Source organism: Bombina bombina, chromosome 8, assembly GCF_027579735.1.
Source record: "Bombina bombina isolate aBomBom1 chromosome 8, aBomBom1.pri, whole genome shotgun sequence".
Lineage (NCBI taxonomy): Eukaryota > Metazoa > Chordata > Amphibia > Anura > Bombinatoridae > Bombina > Bombina bombina.
Genome location: NC_069506.1, coordinates 292,692,675 through 292,718,181, shown reverse-complemented (window position 1 = coordinate 292,718,181; position 25,507 = coordinate 292,692,675). Strand labels below are relative to the sequence as shown.

General features: G+C 40.9%; 1 protein-coding gene across 1 annotated transcript in view; it reads right to left on the bottom strand.

Moving 5' to 3' along the window:
- CLCN6 (chloride voltage-gated channel 6) overlaps positions 1–25,507 on the bottom strand; it is a 174,404-nt gene that overhangs the window by 118,574 nt on the left and 30,323 nt on the right. The window contains exons 4-5 of the mRNA XM_053691466.1: positions 6,050–6,115; positions 4,395–4,461 (exon numbers count right to left, since the gene is read on the bottom strand). Coding sequence (XP_053547441.1) covers positions 4,395–4,461; positions 6,050–6,115 — 133 coding nt within the window. The remainder of the gene's footprint in view (positions 1–4,394; positions 4,462–6,049; positions 6,116–25,507) is intronic.

The following is a 25,507-nucleotide window of genomic DNA, read 5'->3' as shown; positions in this document are numbered from 1 at the left end:
AGCATTCACCCTTCTGAGGTTGATAAATTATCATAAAGTTGGGTGATAATAACCATCATCTATTAGCTGCTGATTTTCAATTAATAGCAAAAGTAAATCTCTAAATAAAATAAAAATAATTAAATTCATATACTATTATATATAGTGGTAATATACAGTATTGTGCAAAAAATGGTTAGGCAGCTTAGAAGAATATGCTGCAAAGTAAGAATGCTTTCAAAAATAGAAATGATAATAGTTTACTTTTTTTAATCAACAAAATGCAAAGTGAGTGAATAGGAGAAAATGTAAAAGCATTCAAAATAGTATAAATTCTTCTGGGTGCACTTGCACACCGTTTTTTAAGGAACTATGCAGGTAGGTTGTTTCAAACATCTTTGAGAACTAACCACAGTCCATCTGTGGATTTAGGCAGCCTCAGTTGCTTCTGTCTCTTCAAGTAATCCCAGACAGACTCAATGATCACAAGATCAGGGCACTGTGGGGGCCATACCAACAATTCCAGGATTCCTTGTTCTTCTTGTTCTTGTATCTGCTGGTACTTCTCGGCATTGAGGAGACTATTAATTCTGACCAAAACCCCAACTCCATTTGCAGAAATGCAGCCCCAAACTTGCAAGGAACCTTCGCCATGCTTCATGGATGCCTGCAGATACTCATTATTGTACACTCTCCAGCCTTTCAGTAAACAAACTGCATTCTGCTATAGCCAAATATTTCAACTTTTGACTAATCAGTCTAGAGCACCTGCTGCCATTTTTCTGCATCCCAGTTCCTGTGTTTTCATGCATAGTTGAGTTGCTTGGCTTTGTTTCCATGTCAGTTATGGCTTTGTGGCTGCAAGTTTTCCATGAAGACAATTTCCAACCAGATTTCTCTGGACTGTAGATGGGTGTACCAGGGTCTCATTGGTTTCTGCCAATATTGAGCTGACAGCACTGCTGGATATCTACCAATTGCAAAGAGAAGCATGATGTGCCTTTCATCTGCTGCACTAAGTTTCCTTGGCTGACCGCTGCGTCTACGGTCCAAAATGTTGCACATATCTTTGTGCTTCTTCAGAAAAGCTTGGACAGCACATCTGGAAACCACCTTGAGATTTCAGTCTGGGAGTGACATTTCACAAGGTAGTTATACTACATCAGCCTTTTTGCTGTGCTCAGTCTTGCATGGTGTATGACTTTTGTTATTAACCTGTTTTCCGCCAACTCACCTTGTTAGCAGAGTTTGGCTGTTCCTCACCCAGTTTTATTCATCCTACACAGCTGTTTCTGTTTCAGTTAATAATTATGTATTAACCTACATATTAAATTGATGATCATTAGCACCTGTTTGGTATAATTGTTTAATCATGCCCCTGACTATATGCCTACAAACAGATTTTTCTTCAGTTCACTCACTTTGCATTTATAAAACAAAGAAACTATTAACATTTTTATTTTTTAAAGCATTATAACTTTACAACATTTTCCCACACCTGCCTAAAAATCTCTCTCTCTCTCTCAAAGAGTTTCCAGCTTTGAGAGAGAATGTAGTTCAGACTTCACAAAGGACGAACTTGACAGGTTCTGTGTTACTTTAATAACTTAGGATCATAATCTGTTTATTTCTGTAGGCTGAACAGGGGAGTTCCCAGGGTATGTCTGAAGCTCTCTCACAAGTCTTTTTACAAAAGCTGGTCTCACTGGTTTGTCGTGCCAGCTGTATGCAGGTGAAGTTTAATTCAAAATGCACTTATTGTAACTACCTGAAAAGTAATATATACTAAAATATAGTCAAAATCAAGTTAAATTGTAGTAAAAACATGTCAGTTTAATTTGTAACTGATGCAAATGGAGCCTTTAAATCAGCCCCAGGGGTTCTCCAGTTACCTTCTCTCTCTCTCATGTGAAATTTTGTATCCCAGAGAGCTTCATTAGTTTCTATGGAAGGCATCTCTCTGAAATTTCCAGGTTCCTCCCCTTTTCTTAGAAAACTCAGTGAGCAGGGCCGGATTGGGCAGCCGGGATACCAGGAAAAATCCCGGTGGGCAGCCGGCCGGCAGCTCCGCTGGGCTGAGCTGCTGCAGTAGAGAGCAGCAATTAATTAGCAAATTATTTGATGCAATATATATTGCGATCATCATTGATAGATTAGTGGCAGTGCCAGCTGCCGGGCTACTAGTGTAAGTTGCTGGCTGCTCTTGTTGTTGCTAAGTACGTAGTAGTAGTAGTAATACTTAGGCTAAGTCACGCTACTAGACTGTATCTAACCAATAACCCCCTCTGGCCACAATGCAACCTACCGCGAGCCAATCAGACTGAGTGTGTCTGTCACTCAGAGCTCAGTCTGTCACTGGATGAGGTCAGGGAATGCGGGGGTGGGCCGGGCCGGTCCAGCTTGAACGTCACTGAGTTGACTGACTTCACTTTCGTCACTTAGTTGTCTCACACACGTGACAGAGTGGAGGGAGCCTGGGAGCGTCAGCGAGCCTAGTTGAGTTGGAGGCCACGTGGGGTCACGTGTGGGAGGGATGGACTCAAGACGATGAAAATGGCCGGGACACGGCCGGCAACGCAGAGGCAGAGAACAGTCAGTCAGTGAACACCACCCCCAGCTCACCGTGTATAAGTTAAGTAATTATTTCCTGTTTTAAAATAGTTTAATAGTATTAACTAAGTAATGTTTTGGCATTCTATATAGATACTACATTGATGTTTTTAGCCATTTCATAACCCCCCCCCCCCCCACTAATTTCATATTCAAAGTAAAGTTAGATTGTTACACTTATTTGGATTACACAAACTATAATGCGACTTTAAGAGTCCCACATAATGTGCTTTAAGTAAATGCATTAATGTTCTTTATGATGGAAAGAAAAAAAATCTTAAGTCCTTTTCAGAATTATTAGTGTCCAGTGATCTGTCTGTATAATGCTTACAAACCTCCAGCACCAGACCGGTAACTGGTATGATTATCTTTGCTCTGCACTGGCTTTCCTCTCAATTTTGAAAGCCTAACTCTCCTGCAATGTCCAGGGCTAGCTATGTTCGGCAGAGGAGTTATTCAGAATAACACAGACTGTCAGTGTCAGTCTGCACTGCAGCTATCACTACAAGGCTCTATTGGGAGAATAACTCCTCTGCCAACATTATAACATAGCACTGAATATTGCAGCAGAGATTGGGCTTTGAAAATGGAGACGGAGGATAGTCACTGATGAGATGAGGTGATGAGATGTGTGTGTGTGTTTATTCTTGCTGCCGGGCTTAAGGCTCCCCTCCAGTGCATTTTTCAATAGCAGGCAAAAGGACAGGTAATGTGTCTGTCTACAGCATGCCCTTTCACTTCATGCTACAGAACGGCATTTTTAACTAATAGATCTTTACTAGGCAGGTTGCTATGAATCATTGGAGGAAGGGTGTGGGAGTGCAACTTGGAAGATATGCTTCATTTCAGTGGAACTAACTTTAACGTTAAAGACTAGATGCACCACACAGAAAGTAACCTTTACATTGCTGGGGAGATTGGGCCGGAGAGCGACGGGGCTGAGCCGGAGGGCAGGGCAATATAAATTTCCAGGGTTGGTCTGATTTTCCAGTCCGGCCCTGTCAGTGAGCTCTGCCCCTGTGAAGCTCTATAATCTCTCTCCAAACTAGAGAATGTTTGATTATCTAGCCCATAGAAAATAATAACGCTTTCTTAGAAAATGAAGGTGACAGTTTTTTTCAGATTTAATTTAAATAAAAGACATGCAAAGTGCAATCTAATTTGTAAAAGATATGCATAAAAATAAACGTATGAGCTTAATTTGTTAAAGTTATACAGAAACTGTGAAGTCATTATCAGAATTTGTAAAATCACAATCCTAAATACACTGCTGTATACAAAATAAAATACAAAATAGAAACTGCAAAGTTTAAATCTAATAAAATGCAATCGGAAGTGTAAATGAATATGAAATAAAAAGCACAAAGTGTAAATGCAGCAGAACTCTGTCATGCAGTGCTATATTGCACTGGGCTTGTCTCTCCTTGACATACAGAAACTCAGGGAACAACCCTTGGAGAAGTAAAGAAAATTCTGCCTTTGAAAATTTCACTAGGGATCTTGCAGTGCTGGAGGATTATTTTACAATATCTCACCTGAGCAGAGAGGTTTTGAATATCAGGGCCTACGACACTGGTTAACCTTCTGGGCTTATGTAAGAATATAAACAAATTTAGTTTTGTTTTTTAGGACTGATAGAAGCTGAAGATAAAAATTACTTATTTTGAGTGTACAAATAATAGGTAATATAAGCACATAAAGCTAAATATAAATTCCAAGACAAAATACTTTTAAAAAATACAGTCTGTTTAAAATTGGATGGAAAATCAAATCCACGTGAGCAGGAAGACTGAACAAAAGGATACAGCTTTGTACCACTCTGTACTTAAACTGCGAAAACAGCCGCACAAAGTAATCCACAAACAGCCCGACCTGTGGTGGCAGAAACAGCTAGTTAATTAATCATTTCACAACATACGGACACAAACGGCAGCATTGATATGTTGCACAGCACAAACAATAGCTTAGTAACCAAAGTATTAGCCCATTTAGTGCTGAAGGCATACACTGTTTTTTTTCTTTTCATTTTTAACTTATAACACAACAGTCAACATTGAGAAAGGCCGGTATACAGCTGAAACGCGTTTGTTGTTCACTTTGGTTGTAAATTTCACTGTGATTGTCACTCCTGTCACCTGAAGCCGACGCTTCCTGCTATCGGCCAGGAAACAGTGACACACTGCTTTTATGTGGGGATGGGTACTTAGTGTGGAGCACAGAGGTCTCTTAACTTATAAACAATAAAATGTAGTTTTATGTACATGCGCCATAGGTAGGTTTGAGTGTTAACAGCCTCTTTCCTTCTCTCTCCTGTTATAATAAACTGGTTTGTAACATCTCTACAGCTCAGTCCCTGATCACCTTCCGTTTCCTGTTTATTATACACTGTGACTGAAATGTGACATAAAACAGATAACTAAGCAGCCAATACTATATTATATTTAGACATGTGGAGACCTGATATAATTATGTGTCAAAATAGACAAATTCCATCTTTTACTTGGTCAGCGCATGCTTTACTTGGTCAGCGCATGCTTTACTTGGTCAGCGCATGCTTTACTTGGTCAGCGCATGCTTTACTTGGTCAGCGCATGCTTTACTTGGTCAGCGCATGCTTTACTTGGTCAGCGCATGCTTTACTTGGTCAGCGCATGCTTTACTTGGTCAGCGCATGCTTTACTTGGTCAGCGCATGCTTTACTTGGTCAGCGCATGCTTTACTTGGTCAGCGCATGCTTTACTTGGTCAGCGCATGCTTTACTTGGTTAGCGCATGCTTTACTTGGTTAGCGCATGCTTTACTTGGTTAGCGCATGCTTTACTTGGTCAGCGCAAGGAGGAAAAATCTGTGAGCCAATCGGCAACAGCAGTCGCACAACACTACCAATAACTGTCTGTATTTAGCTTGGGAAATGCAATGTGTCTGGGCTTCTAAACAGGAAGTTACCTATGTCCTTAACCCATTTGCAGAGGTTAAACACAAAAGTCCTATAGTGAGCAGTGCAAGAAACAACCGTTAATTTCATTTTTGTCCCAAAAGAACAATGTCAGGCTTAGCAGGCAATACAAAAAAATCATAAAGTGAAAAAAAAGTAAAAGTATTGAGTGAACTAGCAATGTTTTCACTCTAACAAAATATCTCCTTAATCCCATGTTGCTGAATTGAATGAGGCATTTGACTGAACTATAGTGGATGGGTATGTGCTTAAACTTGAAACAATGGGCATTTTGTATTGTTCCGTAAATGCACCCACCCCTTGTACAAACAGCATTACAGTGCGCAGCAGGATAGCAAAGAGAAGAGAGGACGCTAAAAACGAATCCACTGTAATATCATCTGCTGTGTGTCACATACAGTACATTAACTGTCCCTAGAGAGCCTCAGCTAGATTCTGAGAATATGCTAAAGAAGAGAAGATCACAGCTAAAAATATATACAGGAGTATCCATATCATCTCTTACCAATCCCGTGCAGACACCAATGGCAAACACCATGACCCATCTCACAGCTTCATACCGCCTGGCTCTCTGTTCAAGAAAAAGAAAAGCAAGTTTGTTTAAACTGTTGTACTGATACTAGCGCTCGCTTCATCTGCCTAATCATACATTAAATCCTGATTTATGTTAGATTACACACACAATATATATATATATATATATATATATATATATATATATATATATATATATATATATATATATATATATACACATACATATATATACACATACACACACAAACAAAGAGGTATTGGCGCACATCAATTTTCAAAAGCACAACATTTTTTTGAACTGCTGCAAAAAAATTGCCTGCAAACATCAAGAGTCAACTATTCTTTTTAAATAATATTGGGATCTTAGTCACACAATATGGCCATATTCTGCTTAGCCAGTCACCAACTTACAAGGTGCCCCAATTAGACTGGTCCTAACACTACTTTGCCACAGAGGGCTGAATCATTCCTGCTTTTACTCTCCATAATAGAATGAGACTCCCTGGCTTTTTATTCACAACTATTACACTGCCATGAGCACACCTGAGCTTGGGTGGGGTGCTTAAACCAATGGGAGATGGTCAGTCTCCCTGATTACTTTTAAATATATATATAGTACTGTAGAAAAAAAGCGCACTCCAAAGGACTTACATAAGTATCCACTTTAATGTGTGAACGTTTTCGAGCTGAGTCCTCAGACAGACAAAAAATCAACAGTTTCACTTACCACCATCGTGACTTTATACCCAGTAAAACCAAACAAACACGCTTGTATGGTTTTACTGGGTATAAAGTCACGGTGATCACTGACTTGTCACAATTCTACTGGCTGTTAGTGATGGCATATTCCTATAGTTTGCTAATCACCAACTTGTCACAATTGTTCTTGCTGTTACTGATGACATATTCATATCGTTTGCTGATCATTGACTTGACACAATTGTTCTTGCTGTTACTGATGGCATATTCCTAGTTTACTGATCACTAACTGGTCACAATTGTTTTTGTAGTTACTGATGTTCTTGCTGTTACTGATGTCATATTCCTATAGTTTGCCGATCACTGACTGTCACAATTGTTCTTGCTGTTACTGATGGCATATTCCTATAGTTTGCTAATCACTAACTTGTCACAATTGTTCTTGCAGTTGCTGATGACATTCTTATACTTTGCTAATCACTAACTTGTCACAATTGTTCTTGCTGTTACTGATGACATATTCCTATCGTTTGCGGATCACTGACTTGTCACAATTGTACTGGCTGTTACTGATGTCATATTCCTATAGTATGCCATCACTGATTTGTCACAATTGTTCTTGCTGTTACTGATGACATATTCCTAATCGCCTAGATTACGAGTTCTGCGTTAGCCTTAAAAAGCAGCGTTAAAGGGTCCTAAAACTGCTTTTCAACGCCCGCTGGTATTACGAGTATGGCAGGTAGAGGCTCACCGCTCACTTTTCTTCCGCGACTTTTCCATGCCGCAAATCCCCTTACGTCAATTGCGTATCCTATCTTTTTAATGGGATTTGCCTAACGCTGGTATTACGAGTCTTGGAAGAAGTGAGCGGTACAGCCTCTACCTCCAAGACACCTACCGCATTTAAAAGTCAGTAGTTAAGAGTTTTATGGGCTAACGTCGGAACATAAAGCTCTTAACTAAAGTGCTGCAAAGTACACTAACACCCATAAACTACCTATTAACCCCTAAACCGAGGCCCCCCCCCACATCGCAAACCCTATAATAAAATTATTTAACCCCTAATCAGCCAATAAAATTGACCTCGCATTCTAATGGCTGATCCAATCAGATTGAACTTCAATCCGATTGGCTGATTAAATCAACCAATCGGATTTTTCCTACCTTAATTCCTATTGGCAGATAGAATCCTATCAGCCAATCGGAATTCGGGGGACGCCATCTTGGATGACGTCATTTAAAGGAACCTTCATTCGTCGGGAAGAAGAGGATGCTCTGCGTTTGTTTTTTTACAGGTAACAGAGCTGATTACTTTGGGGCAATGCCCCGCAAAAAGCCCTTTTAAGGGCTGGTAAAAAGAGCTGATTACTTTTGTAATTTAGTATAGGGTAGGGAATTTTATTTTGAGGGGCTTTTTTATTTTATTAGGGGGCTTAGAGTATGTGTAATTAGATTAAAATTCTTGTAATTTTTTTTATTTTTTGTAATTTAGTGTAGTTTATTTAATTGTATTTTAGTTTAGATAATTGTAGGTAATTTAATAAATTTATTGATAGTGTAGTGTTAGGTGTATTTGTAACTTAGTTTAGGATTTATTTTACAGTTAATTTTGTAATTATTTTAACTAGATAGCTATTAAATAGTTATTAACTATTTAATAGCTATTGTACCTAGTTAAAATAAATACAAAGTTGAATGTAAAATAAATATAAATCCTAAAATAGCTACAATGTAATTATTAGTTATATTGTAGCTATCTTAGGGTTTATTTTATAGGTATTTAGTTTTAAATAGGAATAATTTAATTATAACATAATTTATGCTTACCTGATAAATTTCTTTCTCCTGTAGTGTGGTCAGTCCACGGGTCATCATTACTTCTGGGATATTAACTCCTCCCCAACAGGAAGTGCAAGAGGATCACCCAAGCAGAGCTGCTATATAGCTCCTCCCCTCTACGTCACACCCAGTCATTCGACCAAGAACCAAACGAGAAAGGAGAAACTATAGGGTGCAGTGGTGACTGGAGTATAATTTAAAAATTTAGACCTGCCATAAAAAACAGGGCGGGCCGTGGACTGACCAGACTACAGGAGAAAGGAATTTATCAGGTAAGCATAAATTATGTTTTCTCCTGTTAAGTGTGGTCAGTCCACGGGTCATCATTACTTCTGGGATACCAATACCAAAGCTAAAGTACACGGATGACGGGAGGGACAGGCAGGATCTTTATACGGAAGGAACCACTGCCTGAAGAACCTTTCTCCCAAAAACAGCCTCCGAAGAAGCAAAAGTGTCAAATTTGTAAAATTTGGAAAAAGTATGCAGAGAAGACCAAGTTGCAGCCTTGCAAATCTGTTCAACAGAGGCTTCATTCTTAAAGGCCCAAGTGGAAGCCACAGCTCTAGTGGAATGAGCTGTAATTCTTTCAGGAGGCTGCTGTCCAGCAGTCTCATAGGCTAAACTTATTATGCTACGAAGCCAAAAAGAGAGAGGTAGCAGAAGCTTTTTGACCTCTCCTCTGTCCAGAATAAACGACAAACAGGGAAGAAGTTTGGCGAAAATCTTTAGTTGCCTGTAAATAAAATTTCAGGGCACGGACTACATCTAGATTGTGCAGAAGTCGTTCCTTCTTTGAAGAAGGATTCGGACACAATGATGGCACAACAATCTCTTGATTGATATTCTTATTAGTGACAACCTTAGGTAAGAACCCAGGTTTAGTACGCAGAACTACCTTATCTGAATGAAAAATCAGATACGGAGAATCACAATGTAAGGCTGATAACTCAGAGACTCTACGAGCCGAGGAAATAGCCATTAAAAACAGAACTTTCCAAGATAACAGCTTGATATCAATGGAATGAAGGGGTTCAAACGGAACACCCTGTAAAACGGTAAGAACTAAATTTAAGCTCCATGGTGGAGCAACAGTTTTAAACACAGGCTTAATCCTGGCCAAAGCCTGGCAAAAAGCCTGAACGTCTGGAACTTCTGACAGACGCTTGTGTAAAAGAATGGACAGAGCTGAGATCTGTCCCTTTAAGGAACTAGCAGATAAACCCTTTTCTAAACCTTCTTGTAGAAAGGACAATATCCTAGGAATCCTAACTTTACTCCATGAGTAACTCTTGGATTCGCACCAATGTAAGTATTTATGCCATATTTTATGGTAAATCTTTCTGGTAACAGGCTTCCTAGCCTGTATTAAGGTATCAATAACTGACTCCGAAAAACCACGCTTTGATAAAATCAAGCGTTCAATTTCCAAGCAGTCAGCTTCAGAGAAATTAGATTTTGATGTTTGAAAGGACCCTGAATTAGAAGGTCCTGTCTCAGAGGCAGAGACCAAGGTGGACAGGATGACATGTCCACTAGATCTGCATACCAGGTCCTGCGTGGCCACGCAGGCGCCATCAGAATCACCGATGCTCTCTCCTGTTTGATCCTGGCAATCAATCGAGGAAGCATCGGGAAGGGTGGAAACACATAGGCCATCCCGAAGGTCCAAGGTGCTGTCAAAGCATCTACCAGGACTGCTCCCGGGTCCCTGGACCTGGACCCGTAACAAGGAAGCTTGGCGTTCTGGCGAGACGCCATGAGATCTATCTCTGGTTTGCCCCAAAGTCGAAGTATTTGGGCAAAGATCTCCGGATGAAGTTCCCACTCCCCCGGATGAAAAGTCTGACGACTTAGGAAATCCGCCTCCCAGTTTTCCACTCCAGGAATGTGGATCGCTGACAGGTGGCAAGAGTGAGACTCTGCCCAGCGAATTATCTTTGATACTTCCATCATCGCTAGGGAGCTTCTTGTCCCTCCTTGATGGTTGATGTAGGCTACAGTCGTGATGTTGTCCGACTGAAACCTGATGAACCCCCGAGTTGTTAACTGAGGCCAAGCCAGAAGGGCATTGAGAACTGCTCTCAATTCCAGAATGTTTATTGGAAGGAGACTTTCCTCCTGATTCCATGATCCCTGAGCCTTCAGGGAATTCCAGACAGCGCCCCAACCTAGTAGGCTGGCGTCTGTTGTTACAATTGTCCAATCTGGTCTGCTGAATGGCATCCCCCTGGACAGATGTGGCCGAGAAAGCCACCATAGAAGAGAATTTCTGGTCTCTTGATCCAGATTCAGAGTAGGGGACAAATCTGAGTAATCCCCATTCCACTGACTTAGCATGCACAATTGCAGCAGTCTGAGATGTAGGCGTGCAAAGGGTACTATGTCCATTGCCGCTACCATTAAGCCGATTACCTCCATGCATTGAGCCACTGACGGGTGTTGAATGGAATGAAGGACACGGCAAGCATTTTGAAGCTTTGTTAACCTGTCTTCTGTCAGGTAAATCTTCATTTCTACAGAGTCTATAAGAGTCCCCAAGAAGGGAACCCTTGTGAGTGGTAAGAGAGAACTCTTCTCTACGTTCACCTTCCACCCATGCGACCTTAGAAATGCCAGTACTAACTCTGTATGAGACTTGGCAGTTTGAAAGCTTGACGCTTGTATCAGAATGTCTAGGTACGGAGCCACCGAAATTCCTCGCGGCCTTAGCACCGCCAGAAGAGAGCCCAGAACCTTTGTGAAGATTCTTGGAGCCGTAGCCAACCCGAATGGAAGAGCTACAAACTGGTAATGCCTGTCTAGGAAGGCAAACCTTAGATACCGGTAATGATCTTTGTGAATCGGTATATGAAGGTAGGCATCCTTTAAATCCACTGTGGTCATGTACTGACCCTTTTGGATCATGGGTAAGATTGTCCGAATAGTTTCCATTTTGAACGATGGAACTTAGGAATTTGTTTAGGATCTGTAAATCCAAGATTGGTCTGAAGGTTCCTTCTTTCTTGGGAACCACAGATTTGAGTAAAAACCTTGTCCGTGTTCCGACCGCGGAACCGGATGGATCACTCCCATTAGTAAAAGATCTTGTACACAGCGTAGAAACGCCTCTTTCTTTATCTGGTTTGTTGACAACCTTGAAAGATGAAATCTCCCTTTTGGGGGAGAGGCTTTGAAGTCCAGAAGATATCCCTGAGATATGATCTCTAACGCCCAGGGATCCTGGACATCTCTTGCCCAAGCCTGGGCGAAGAGAGAGAGTCTGCCCCCCACTAGATCCGTTCCCGGATCGGGGGCCCTCACTTCATGCTGTCTTAGGGGCAGCAGCAGGCTTTCTGGCCTGTTTGCCCTTGTTCCAGGACTGGTTAGGTTTCCAGCCTTGTCTGTATCGAGCAACAGCTCCTTCCTGTTTTGGTGCAGAGGAAGTTGATGCTGCTCCTGCCTTGAAGTTATGAAAGGCACGAAAATTAGACTGTCTAGCCCTAGGTTTGGCTCTGTCTTGAGGCAGGGCATGGCCTTTACCTCCTGTAATGTCAGAGATAATTTCCTTCAAACCGGGCCCGAATAAGGTCTGCCCTTTGAAAGGTATGTTAAGTAGTTTAGATTTAGAAGTAACATCAGCTGACCAGGATTTTAGCCACAGCGCTCTGCGTGCCTGAATGGCGAATCCGGAATTCTTAGCCGTAAGTTTAGTTAAGTGTACTACGGCATCAGAAATAAATGAATTAGCTAGCTTAAGGGTCTTAAGCTTGTGTGTAATCTCATCTAATGGAGCTGATTCAAGGGTCTCTTCCAGAGACTCAAACCAAAATGCTGCTGCAGCCGTGACAGGCGCAATGCATGCAAGGGGTTGCAATATAAAACCTTGTTGAACAAACATTTTCTTAAGGTAACCCTCTAATTTTTTATCCATTGGATCTGAAAAGGCGCAGCTATCCTCCACCGGGATAGTGGTACGCTTAGCTAAAGTAGAAACTGCTCCCTCCACCTTAGGGACCGTTTGCCATAAGTCCCGTGTGGTGGCGTCTATTGGAAACCTCTTTCTGAATATAGGAGGGGGTGAGAAAGGCACACCGGGTCTGTCCCACTCCTTAGTAACAATTTCAGTAAGTCTCTTAGGTATTGGAAAAACGTCGGTACCGCAAAATATTTATCCAACCTACACATTTTCTCTGGTATTGCAACTGTGTTACAATCATTCAGAGCCGCTAAGACCTCCCCTAGTAATACACGGAGGTTTTCCAGCTTAAACTTAAAATTTGAAATGTCTGAATCCAGTTTATTTGGATCAGATCCGTCACCCGCAGAATGAAGCTCTCCGTCCTCATGTTCTGCAAATTGTGATGCAGTATCTGACATGGCCCTAATATTATCAGCGCACTCTGTTCTCACCCCAGAGTGATCTCGCTTACCTCTAAGTTCTGGTAATTTAGACAAAACTTCAGTCATAACATTAGCCATGTCCTGTAGTGTGATTTGTAATGGCCGCCCTGAAGTACTCGGCGTTACAATATCCCGAGCGGGAGATGCAGGTACTGACACGTGAGGCAAGTTAGTCGGCATAACTTCCCCCTCGTTGTTTGGTGAATGATGTTCAATTTGTACAGAATGACTCTTATTCAAAGTAGCATCAATGCAATTAGTACATAAATTTCTATTGGGCTCCACACCTTGGCTTTTGCACATATAGCACAGAGATATTCCTCTGAGTCAGACATGTTTAACTAGCAATTAAACTAGCAAGCTTGGAAATACTTTTCACTCAAATTACAAGTAATGTGAAAAACGCACTGTGCCTTTAAGAAGCACAGAAAAAAATTATGACAGTTTAATAATAAGGAACTGGAAAAATTATAACAATCAGATTTTTCCCAGTAAAGGCATAAATTTAGCAAAGGATTGCCCCCATTAGCAATGGATAACTAACCCTTAATGGCAGAAAAAAATGTACAAAATATAAACGTTTTTTATCACAGTCAAAGCACAATCTCACAGGTCTGCTGTGAGTGATTACCTCCCTCAAAATAATTTTTTAAGACCCTTGAGCTCTGTAGAGACGAACCGGATCATGCAGGAAGAGAAACAGACTTTTGACTGAATTTTTGATGCGTAGCAAAAGCGCCAAAATAGGCCCCTCCCCCTCACTCACAGCAGTGAGGGAAGTTCAGTAAACTGTCTCAGATTAAAATAAACGATAGCCAAGTGGAAAAACAGTGCCCAAAAACAATTTTTCACCCAGTACCTCAGATATTTAAACAATTTAGCATGCCAGCAAAAACGTTTAAAATCAAAAATCATGAAATGCCATTAAACAGCCTGTTGCTAGACGTTCCCACTGCAAGTAAGGCTAAAGATTATATGCATATAGTATTACCCAGAGAAGTGCCATTCCCCAGAATACAGAAGTGTACACATATATACATAAACAGCCTGATACCAGTTGCTACTACTGCATTTAAGGCTGAACTTACATTATATTGGTATTGGCAGTATTTTCTCAGTCAATTCCATTCCTCAGAAAATAATATACTGCAACATACCTCTTTGCAGGTGAACCTGCCCGCTGTCCCCTGATCTGAAGTTTACCTCACTCCTCAGAATGGCCGAGAACAGCAAAATGAATTTTAGCTACGCCGGCTAAAATCATCCAAAAACTCAGGTAGATTCTTCTTCAAATTCTACCTGAGAAGGAACAACACACTCCGGTGCTGTTTTAAAATAAACTTTTGATTGAAGATATAAAAACTAAGTATAATCACCACAGTCCTCTCACACATCCTATCTATTAGTTGGGTGCAAGAGAATGACTGGGTGTGACGTAGAGGGGAGGAGCTATATAGCAGCTCTGCTTGGGTGATCCTCTTGCACTTCCTGTTGGGGAGGAGTTAATATCCCAGAAGTAATGATGACCCGTGGACTGACCACACTTAACAGGAGAAAGTAATTTTAGTTCATTTTATTTAAATTATATTTAATTTAGGGGAGGTGTTAGGGTTAGACTTAGGTTTAGGGGTTAATAACTTTATTATAGTAGAGGCGACATTGGGGGCGGGAGATTAGGGGTTAATTGTAGGTAGGTGGCAGCGATGTTAGGGAGGGCAGATTAGGGGTTAATAAAATTTATTATAGTGTTTACGAGGCGGGAGTGTGGCGGTTTAGGGGTTACTACATTTATTATAGTGGCGGCGATGTCCGGTCGGCAGATTAGGGATTAATTATTTGTCGTAGGTGGCGGCGGCGACGTTGGGGGCGGCAGATTAGGGGTTAATAAATATAATATAGGTGTCAGCGATGTTGAGGGCAGCAGATTAGGGGTTCATAGGGATAATGTAGGTGGCGGCGGTGTCCGGAGTGGCAGATTAGGGGTTAATAATATAATGTAGGTGTCAGCGATAGCGGGGGCAGCAGATTAGAGGTTAATAAGTGTAAGATTAGGGGTGTTTAGACTCGGGGTTCATGTTAGGTGTAGACTTAGAAAGTGTTTCCCCATAGGAAACAATGGGGCTGCGTTAGGAGCTGAACGCTGCTTTTTTGCAGGTGTTAGGTTTTTTTTCAGCCAGCTCAGCCCCATTGTATCCTATGGGGAAATCGTGCACGAGCACGTTTGCCAGCCTACCGCTACCGTAAGCAACGCTGGTATTACAGGTAGAAGTGGAGCTAAATTTTGCTCAACGCTAACTTTTCTGAGGCTAACGCAGCCATTCAGAAAACTTGTAATACCAGCGTTGTATAAAGGGTGCAGTAAGAAAAAAAGCTCCACAGGTTTTTACCAACAAAACTCGTAATCTAGGCGATAGTTTGCCAATCACTGACTTGGCACAATTGTTCTTGCTGCTACTGATGGCATATTCCTAGTTTGCCGATCACTGACTTGTCACAATTGTTCTTGCAGTTACTGATGGCATATACCTATAGTTTGCTGATCACTAACTTGTCACAATTGTTCTTGCAGTTACTGATGGCATATACCTATAGTTTGCTGATCACTAACTTGTCACAATTGTTCTTGTTGTTACTGATGGCATATACCTATAGTTTGCTGATCACTGACTTGTCACAATTGTTCTTGCTGTTACTAATGTCATATTCCTAGTTTGCTAATCACCGACTTGTCACAATTATTCTTGTTGTTACTGATGGCATATACCTATAGTTTGCTGATCACAGACTTGTCACAATTGTTCTTGCAGTTACTGATGTTCTTGCTGTTACTGATGACATATTCCTATAGTTTGCTGATCACTGACTTGTCACAATTGTTCTTGTTGTTACTGATGGCAAATACCTATAGTTTGCCGATCACTGACTTGTCACAATTGTTCTTGTTGTTACTGATGGCATATACCTATAGTTTGCCGATCACTGACTTCTCACAATTGTTCTTGCAGTTACTGATGTTCTTGCTGTTACTGATGTCATATTCTTATAGTTTGCTAATCACTAACTTGTCACAATTGTTCTTGCAGTTACTGATGTCATATTCCTATAGCTTGCTAATCACTAACTTGTCACAATTGTTCTTGCTGTTACTTATGGCAATAGTCTTATAGTTTGCTTCACTGTACAGTATTTTCATTTATAATTTGTGACTGGAGTAATCTTATTTTAACTATAGTTTGGGGTCACATGCAAGAGAGTTTGGTAATATTTTTTAATCAGTGTTTTATGATTATCCAGAGTGCTAGAATATAAGTGTTTCCTCTTACTATACTAGTACATACTATTCCTATTTTGTGCCCGAAAGGGTGAGAAATTATAGGGAAAATACAAGATGTGGACCCCTTTGCTCACTTAGAACTATATTAGCTGAGCGGACAAGACAATACAGCATGTCTAGGGTTATCTACTTCTCTAGATTATTGGATAATTTATCAGCTATCCTGGCTCTGGCGTCTCTCTCACAAAACAAGGTCATGAAAATGTTTGATATTCTTGATTTATCAGAACTTTTAAAACAGTAAAAGTTGTAGGCCACGAGAGCTATAAGACACTGCACATGAGCACTAATGCACAGTTTAACATGATTTTTTCTTGGCATTTAGGACCGCTGCAGAGCATGATACATCCTATGACTAAGCACTCTGGGGTTTAAAAGCAAATAACTGGATGTCATTAATGTGTAAGTGCTGCAGATATCACTGACAGCAGGCAGCATAATGTAATGAGATTACATTATATCAGAAAAAAGTATGTAAAGATTAACGGCTAGATTTAGAGTTTTGTCGGTAACGACCCGCGTATCTAACGCTGGCGTTTTTTCCCCCACACCTTTTAAACAACGCTGGTATTGAGTTCTCTCTGAATGGCTGCGTTAGGCTCTAAAAAGGGAGCGTATAGCATATTTACCGCCACTGCAACTCTCAATACCAGCGGTGCTTACGGACGCGGCCAGCTTCAAAAACGTGCTCGTGCACGATTCCCCCATTGAAAACAATGGGGCATTTTGAGCTGAAAAAAAAAACCTAACACCTGCAAAAAAAGCAGCGTTCAGCTCCTAACGCAGCCCCATTGTTTCCTATGGGGAAACACTTCCTATGTCTGCACCTAACACTCTAACATGAACCCCGAGTCTAAACACCCCTAACCTTACATTTATTAACCCCTAATCTGCCGCCCCCGCTATCGCTGACCCCTGCATATTTTTTTTAACCCCTAATCTGCCGCTCCGTACACCGCCGCAACCTACGTTATCCCTATGAACCCCTAATCTGCTGCCCCTAACACCGCCGACCCCTATATTATATTTATTAACCCCTAATCTGCCGCCCCCAACGTTGCCGCCACCTACCTACAATTATTAACCCCTAATCTGCCGACCGGACCTCACCCCTACTATAATAAAGTTATTAACCCCTAATCCGCCTCACTCCCGCCTCAATAACCCTATAATAAATAGTGTTAACCCCTAATCTGCCCCCCCCTAACATCGCCGACACCTAACTTCAAGTATTAACCCCTAATCTGCCGACCGGACCTCACTGCTACTCTAATAAATGTATTAACCCCTAAAGCTAAGTCTAACCCTAACACTAACACCCCCCTAAATTAAATATAATTTTAATCTAACAAAATAAATTAACTCTTATTAAATAAATTATACCTATTTAAAGCTAAATACTTACCTGTAAAATAAACCCTAATATAGCTACAATATAAATTATAATTATATTGTAGCTATTTTAGGATTAATATTTATTTTACAGGCAACTTTGTAATTATTTTAACCAGGTACAATAGCTATTAAATAGTTAATAACTATTTAATAGCTACCTAGTTAAAATAATTACAAAATTACCTGTAAAATAAATCCTAACCTAAATAACAATTAAACCTAACACTACACTATCAATAAATTAATTAAATACAATACCTACAAATAAATACAATTAAATAAACTAACTAAAGTACAAAAAATAAAAAAGAACTAAGTTACAAAAAATAAAAAAATATTTACAAACATTAGAAAAATATTACAACAATTTTAAACTAATTACACCTACTCTAAGCCCCCTAATAAAATAACAAAGCCCCCCAAAATAAAAAAATGCCCTACCCTATTCTAAAATTAAAATAGAAAAGCTCTTTTACCTTACCAGTCCTTAAAAGGGCCTTTTGCGGGGCATGCCCCAAAGAATTCATCTCTTTTGCCTGGAAAAAAAAACATACAATACCCCCCCACCAACATTACAACCCACCACCCACATACCCCTAATCTAACCCAAACCCCCTTTAAATAAACCTAACACTAAGCCCCTGAAGATCTTCCTACCTTGTCTTCACCACGCCGGGTTCACCAATTCGTCCACTGAAGTCTTGATCCAAGCCTCCGAAGTCTTGATCCAAGCACAAGCGGGGGCTGAAGAGTGACGTCCATCCTCCGGCTGAAGTCTTGATCCAAGCGGCGGCTGAAGAATTCCATCATCGGGCAGAAGTCTTCATCCTATCGGGGCAGAAGAGGAGATCCGGACCGGCAAACATCTTCATCCAAGCCGCATCTTCTATGTTCTTCCATCCGATGACGAGCGGCTCCATCTTCAAGACCTCCAGCGCGGATCCATCCTCTTCTTCCGACGTCCTAAAACAGAATGAAGGTTCCTTTAAGGGACCTCATCCAAGATGGCGTCCCTCGAATTCCGATTGGCTGATAGGATTCTATCAGCCAATCGGAATTAAGGTAGGAAAATTCTGATTGGCTGATGGAATCAGCCAATCAGATTCAAGTTCAATCCGATTGGCTGATCCAATCAGCCAATCAGATTGAGCTCGCATTCTATTGGCTGTTCCGATCAGCCAATAGAATGCGAGCTCAATCTGATTGGCTGATTGGATCAGCCAATCGGATTGAACTTGAATCTGATTGGCTGATTCCATCAGCCAATCAGAATTTTCCTACCTTAATTCCGATTGGCTGATAGAATCCTATCAGCCAATCGGAATTCGAGGGACGCCATCTTGGATGACATCCCTTAAAGGAACCTTCATTCTGTTTTAGGACGTTGGAAGAAGAGGATGGATCCGCGCTGGAGGTCTTGAAGATGGAGCCGCTCGTCATCAGATGGAAGAACATAGAAGATGCGGCTTGGATGAAGATGTTTGCCGGTCCGGATCTCCTCTTCTGCCCCGATAGGATGAAGACTTCTGCCCGATGATGGAATTCTTCAGCCGCCGCTTGGATCAAGACTTCAGCCGGAGGATGGACGTCACTCTTCAGTCCCCGCTTGGATCAAGACTTCAGCCGGAGGATGGACGTCACTCTTCAGCCCCCGCTTGGTCTTGGATCAAGACATCGGAGCAGGGACGGATACCCGGTGTGGTGAAGATAAGGTAGGGAGATCTTCAGGGGCTTAGTGTTCGGTTTATTTAAGGGGGGTTTGGGTTAGATTAGGAGTATGTGGGTGGTGGGTTGTAATGTTGGGGGGGGGGGATATTGTATGTTTTTTTTTCCAGGCAAAAGAGATGAATTCTTTGGGGCATGCCCCGCAAAAGGCCCTTTTAAGGGCTGGTAAGGTAAAATAGCTTTTCTATTTTAATTTTAGAATAGGGTAGGGCATTTTTTTTATTTTGGGGGGCTTTGTTATTTTATTATGGGGCTTAGAGTAGGTGTAATTAGTTTAAAATTGTTGTAATATTTTTCTAATGCTTGTAAATATTTTTTTTTTTGTAACTTAGTTCTTTTTTATTTTTTGTACTTTAGTTAGTTTATTTAATTGCATTTATTTGTAGGTATTGTATTTATTTGTAGGTATTGTATTTAATTAATTTATTGATAGTGTAGTGTTAGGTTTAATTGTAACTTAGGTTAGGATTTATTTTACAGGTAATTTTGTAATTATTTTAACTAGGTAACTATTAAATAGTTATGAACTATTTAATAGCTATTGTACCTGGTTAAAATAAATACAAAGTTGCCTGTAAAATAAATATTAATCCTAAAATAGCTACAATAAAATTATAATTTATATTGTAGCTATATTAGGGTTTATTTTACAGGTAAGTATTTAGCTTTAAATAGGAATAATTTATTTAATAAGAGTTAATTTATTTTGTTAGATTTAAATTATATTTAAGTTAGGGGGGTGTTAGTGTTAAGGTTAAACTTAGCTTTAGGGGTTAATAAATTTATTAGAGTAGCGGTGAGGTCTGGTCGGCATATTAGGGGTTAATACTTGAAGTTAGGTGTCGGCGATGTTAGAGAGGGCAGATTAGGGGTCAATACTATTTATTATAGGGTTATTGAGGCGGGAGTGAGGCGGATTAGGGGTTAATACATTTATTATAGTAGCGGTGAGGTCCGGTCGGCAGATTAGGGGTTAATAATTGTAGGTAGGCGACGGCGACGTTGGGTGCGGCAGATTAGGGGTTAATAAATATAATATAGGGGTCGGCGGTGTTAGGGGCAGCAGATTAGGGGTTCATAGGGATAACGTAGGTGGCGGCGGTGTGCGGTCGGCACATTAGGGGTTAAAAAAATTTAATAGAGTGGCGGCGATGTGGGGGGGGGGGCTTCGGTTTAGGGGTGCATAGGTAGTTTATGGGTGTTAGTGTACTTTAGAGCACAGTAGTTAAGAGCTTTATGAACCGGCGTTAGCCCAGAAAGCTCTTAACTCCTGACTTTTTTCTGCGGCTGGAGTTTTGTCGTTAGATTTCTAACGCTCACTTCAGCCATGACTCTAAATACCGGCGTTAGAAAGATCCCATTGAAAAGATAGGATACGCAAATGGCGTAGGGGGATCTGCGGTATGGAAAAGTCGCGGCTGCAAAGTGAGCGTTAGACCCTTACCTACAAGACTCTAAATACCAGCGGTAGCCCAAAACCAGCGTTAGGAGCCCCTAACGCTGGTTTTCACGGCTAACGCCAAACTCTAAATCTAGGCGATAGAAAACTAAATTTATGCTTACCTGATAAATTTATTTATTTCTTGACACGGTGAGTCCACAGGATCATCAATTACTTTTGGGAATATCACTCCAGGCCAGCAGGAGGAGGATAAGAGCACCACAGCAAAGCTGTTAAGTATCACTTCCCTTCCCACAAACCCCAGTCATTCGACTGAAGGGAAGGAGAAAAGGAAACACCACAAGGTGCAGAGGTGCATGAGGTTTATATAACAAAAACTGTCTGAAAACAGGGTGGGCCGTGGACTCACCATGTCAAGAAATAAATTTATCAGGTAAGCATAAATTTTGTTTTCTTTCCAATGACACAGTGAGTCCATGGAATCATTAATTACTGTTGGGAATTCAATACCCAAGCTAAAGGACACGGATGATTAGGGAGGGACAAGACAGGTAACAAACAGAACGCACCACTGCTTGAAGAACCTTTCTCCCAAAAGAAGCCTCAGCCAAGGCAAACGTATCAAATTTATAGAATTTAGAAAATGTGTGCAAAGAAGACCAAGTCGCAGCCTTACAGATCTGTTCTACAGAGACCTCATTCTTGAAGGCCCAAGAAGAAGACACCACCCTAGTGAAATGGGCTGTAATTTTCTCAGGAGTCTGCTGTCCAGCAGCCTCATATGCCAAACTAACAATACTTGTCAACCAGAGGAGAAAGAGAAGAGGCAGTAGCTTTCTGACCCTTACGATTTCCAGAAAATCAAACAATGCATAAGACTGGCGAAAGTCCTTCATCATCTGCAGATGAAGACGTTGTGCAGGCTATTAAATTCTAAGTTGTGCAACAAATGTTCTTTATGAGAAGAAGGATTAGGACAGAGAGAAGGAACCACAATTTCCTGATTAATATTTCTGTCCGAAACAACCTAAGAAAGAGAACCAAACTTGGTATGGAGAACTGCCTTATCTGCTGAAATATGAGATAAGGAGAGTCACACTGCAAGCCGAGAGTACCTGAACTCTCAGAGCAGAAGATATAGCAAAAAAGAAAGAAAAAGAAAAAAAGAAAATTCCAAGAAAAAAAAAAAAAAAAAGGAAAATCTTATGGAATGCTAAGGCTCAAACTGAGCCCGCTGCAAAAACCTTAAAAGGTTAAAGCTCCAAGAAGAGCAACAGACTTAAACACAGACCTGATACTAACCAGAGTCTAAAAAAGTATACATGTCTGGCACATCCGTCAGACACTTGCGTAAAAAAAGATTATGCAGAATCTGACCCCTCAGAGAACTGACTGACAAACCGTCCTCCAGACCGACCTGGAGACGGGCAAAACCTCTAGGAATCCTGATTCTACTTCCATGAGTAGTCCATGGATTCACACCAATCAGGGAATTACGCCATACCTTATGGTAAAAGAATCCAGAAACAGAATTAAGAGCCTGAATCATGGTCACAATGACAGTTTCTATCTAAGCATGGCCTTTTTGAATCTAAGCAGTCAATCTCCAAGCAGAAAGCTTCAGAGAAAACAAAGCTGAATAAAAGAATGGACCCTGAATTAGAGGTCCTTCCTCAAGAACAACCACCAAGAACAATCACTCTTCGCCAAGAATGAAAATCAGATCCTGCTACTATGCAGGAACCTTTAAAATACTGATGCTCACTCCCATTTGAAAAGAACAATGACTCTTGGAAAGAGAGCAATCAGACTGAAAACCCCAAGGAACCGCCAGGGAATTTAGGAGAACAGCCAGCTGAACACTTATTCATAAACATGGAAAATTGGCGTACTGCCAACTCCAACTCCAGCGCCCCCCCATGTGAGGATTACCCTGGAGAACACCTTCAGTAGAGTGCCCATTCCCTGGTATGAAAATCTGACTGCTCAAGAAGTCCGCTCCTGGTATACACTCTGAAAAGTGAATAGCAGATAAAAACTCCAGGTTCCTCCCAGGTGGAAATGTAAACCACTGAGATGAATTCACAACTAGAACCTGAAAAACCAGATAAGACAACGGAGGCCAAGCCATCAGAGTATTGTAGATCGCTCTTCACTCCAAGGTGGATATAGGAAGAGCGAGTTCCTCCCAAGTCCATAGTCACCAACCCAACAGGCTAGTGACTGACTATTACTTAGGAAGGTCTCCAGAAGCATGTGCCCCAAGACAGACCTCCTGAGAAAAGATCTGAAGAATGCGGGTAACTATCCCGCTACCTCTCGCCAGCAAAGTGAGCACTCTACCACAAATTCCCCTTTCTGATAAACAGGGAAGAATCTCATGTCGACAGATCCAGATCTGTCCTCCAAGACAGAGGCACAAGATCCTTGAACAACTATCTGAACATGCATAACCGCAGACTATTATAGGAAAATAGAAGCACATATCCTAGACATAAAAAATATTACTAGTGCACTGACAAAATCAGAGCCGTAAAAAAAATAAAGCCGATCCGTTCACAGCCGGAGAACAACGCTGGGTAATTGCCCATCAACCTAGCCCAAGATGGCGCCACCCTGAGAAGGAGGCGGGGCTGAATACAACATAGAGATGAAGCGCGCATATATTGCGCTTTATACTGCCGCCAGGAATAGATGCCAAAAAATTAACAAAGTTGAGATATACAAGTGTCTCCTTACCCACTCAGAACTTTCACTGCCGTGGGTTGACATAATAAAAACATTGCATCTACGCTATCTTGGCTCCTGGATGAGATTGCGTGGTAGCATCAGCAATAAAGAATTGGCTCGCTTAAGAGTCTCAATTCTGAACTAGATCTGCTCCAAAGGGATCTTTATCAATTTGGAATCGAAAGGCATTACACCAATAAGATGACGCACTTGACACAGTGGCAATACAAACCCCAGAAGCCACCAGCTTAGTCCATTGATCCTGAAGAACAGCTATCGTCTCTAGGAACCGCAGTTCTCTTAGCCAGAGTAGAAATGTCCTACTGCTTAGGCACTGTGCGCCCTGATATATAATGGCGACAGCGACCATTCCTGTGACCAGTTTCCTAGCATGAAATGTAACAGTAAAAAACTTCCACAGAGGAATCCTATCATTTATAAAGTTTACAAGATTCCTTAGTGTTGACAACGACAAACGTATTGAAGTCGTTCCAAGTAGCCAGAACCTCCTTTACCATACACAAAGGTGTCCAGGCTTAAGTATGAAGGAGCACAAAAAGTCGGCGCACCCAGCACAAAAGGGAGACTTGGGCAACAAGAACTTGTTGAGAAGTAGTTTATTGTAATGTTAAGAAAAAAACATTACAAGGCATATAAAGTGTAATGGCTGGCAGCACCAGTCAAGGAAAATAACAGGTCAGACGCGTTTCCTAATGTGTGAAGCACATAATCCTCAGTGACCCTGCACAACACCCCACATTCTGGACAATTTATGTGTACAGGAAATACGCCCACTTAATTGTTGGTCCAATAAAAATGACCCTGTCATGGCCAAAATGGTGGGTGTGGGAAAAGGGGAATGATTTGCATTCATTACTAATACAACTGCCTAAAAATAACAATTAATTATAGTGCAATAAAAATGACTCTAATGTGAAACAAGCAATTACTATGCACAAATGTTTCATAAACAAAATATCACATTTAGCAATGTTGCAAAGAAAAAGAAAAACAAAAAAATATAAAAATAAAAATTGAAGTAACTAAGAAATAGAATTTGCCATGTAAGTTTAAAGTGTCAGCCGAGTATAAACCTAAGATAAGATAAATAGAATAAAAAAAAGGAACTTTTCAATGCTAATACACTATTGATCTACATACAGTTTCACATCCCACTCTGAGTTCAAACCTTTAGGAAGACAAGTTTCCAAATGAAAAATCCAAAAAACTTCCCTTTTACTCAAAATTACACCTCTGTTACCACCCCTGGGGTGTCTGGGAATTAATTGGATAGCCTGAAACGTCAAAAGTGAACTGTCAGAGTTATGACATTTTTTGAAATGCAGGGATACTGGAGTAGTAGACTCAGGGTCCTCTATGGAACGTAAATGTTCCAGAAAACGATCTTTCAAAGCACGGGTCGTTTGATCTACGTACTGCCTCAAGCATCCCTTGCATGTCAAAAGATAAATGACATAGCAAGAACTGCAGGTCATATGCTCCCGAATTTCAAAAACTTTGTTATTGGTAGTCGACACAAAACTTGCTCCAAAGGAAGCATAGGAGCAAGACTGGCACCTCCTGCTACCACATTTGAAAAAACCTGGTTTGATAGAAAGCCAATTTTTTCTCTGTTGGGGTCTTGGCAACATAGACGGGGATAATAAATTCCCTAATGTTTGTGCTTTTCGTGATACAAAACAAGTACCTTCTTCAAGTATAGACTTGAGGCTTTCATCAGTGCCCAAAATAGGAAGTGCCTTACGTATAATGTCACATATTTTACCAAACTCGACACTGTATGCAGTAATAAATTTGAGTTTACTGAGTCTACTTTGTCTTTTAGTAATGTCAGAGTGAAAGAGGTCTTGTCTTTCTACCTGATCTACCTCTCTTTTCACCTCTTCAAGGGCTGT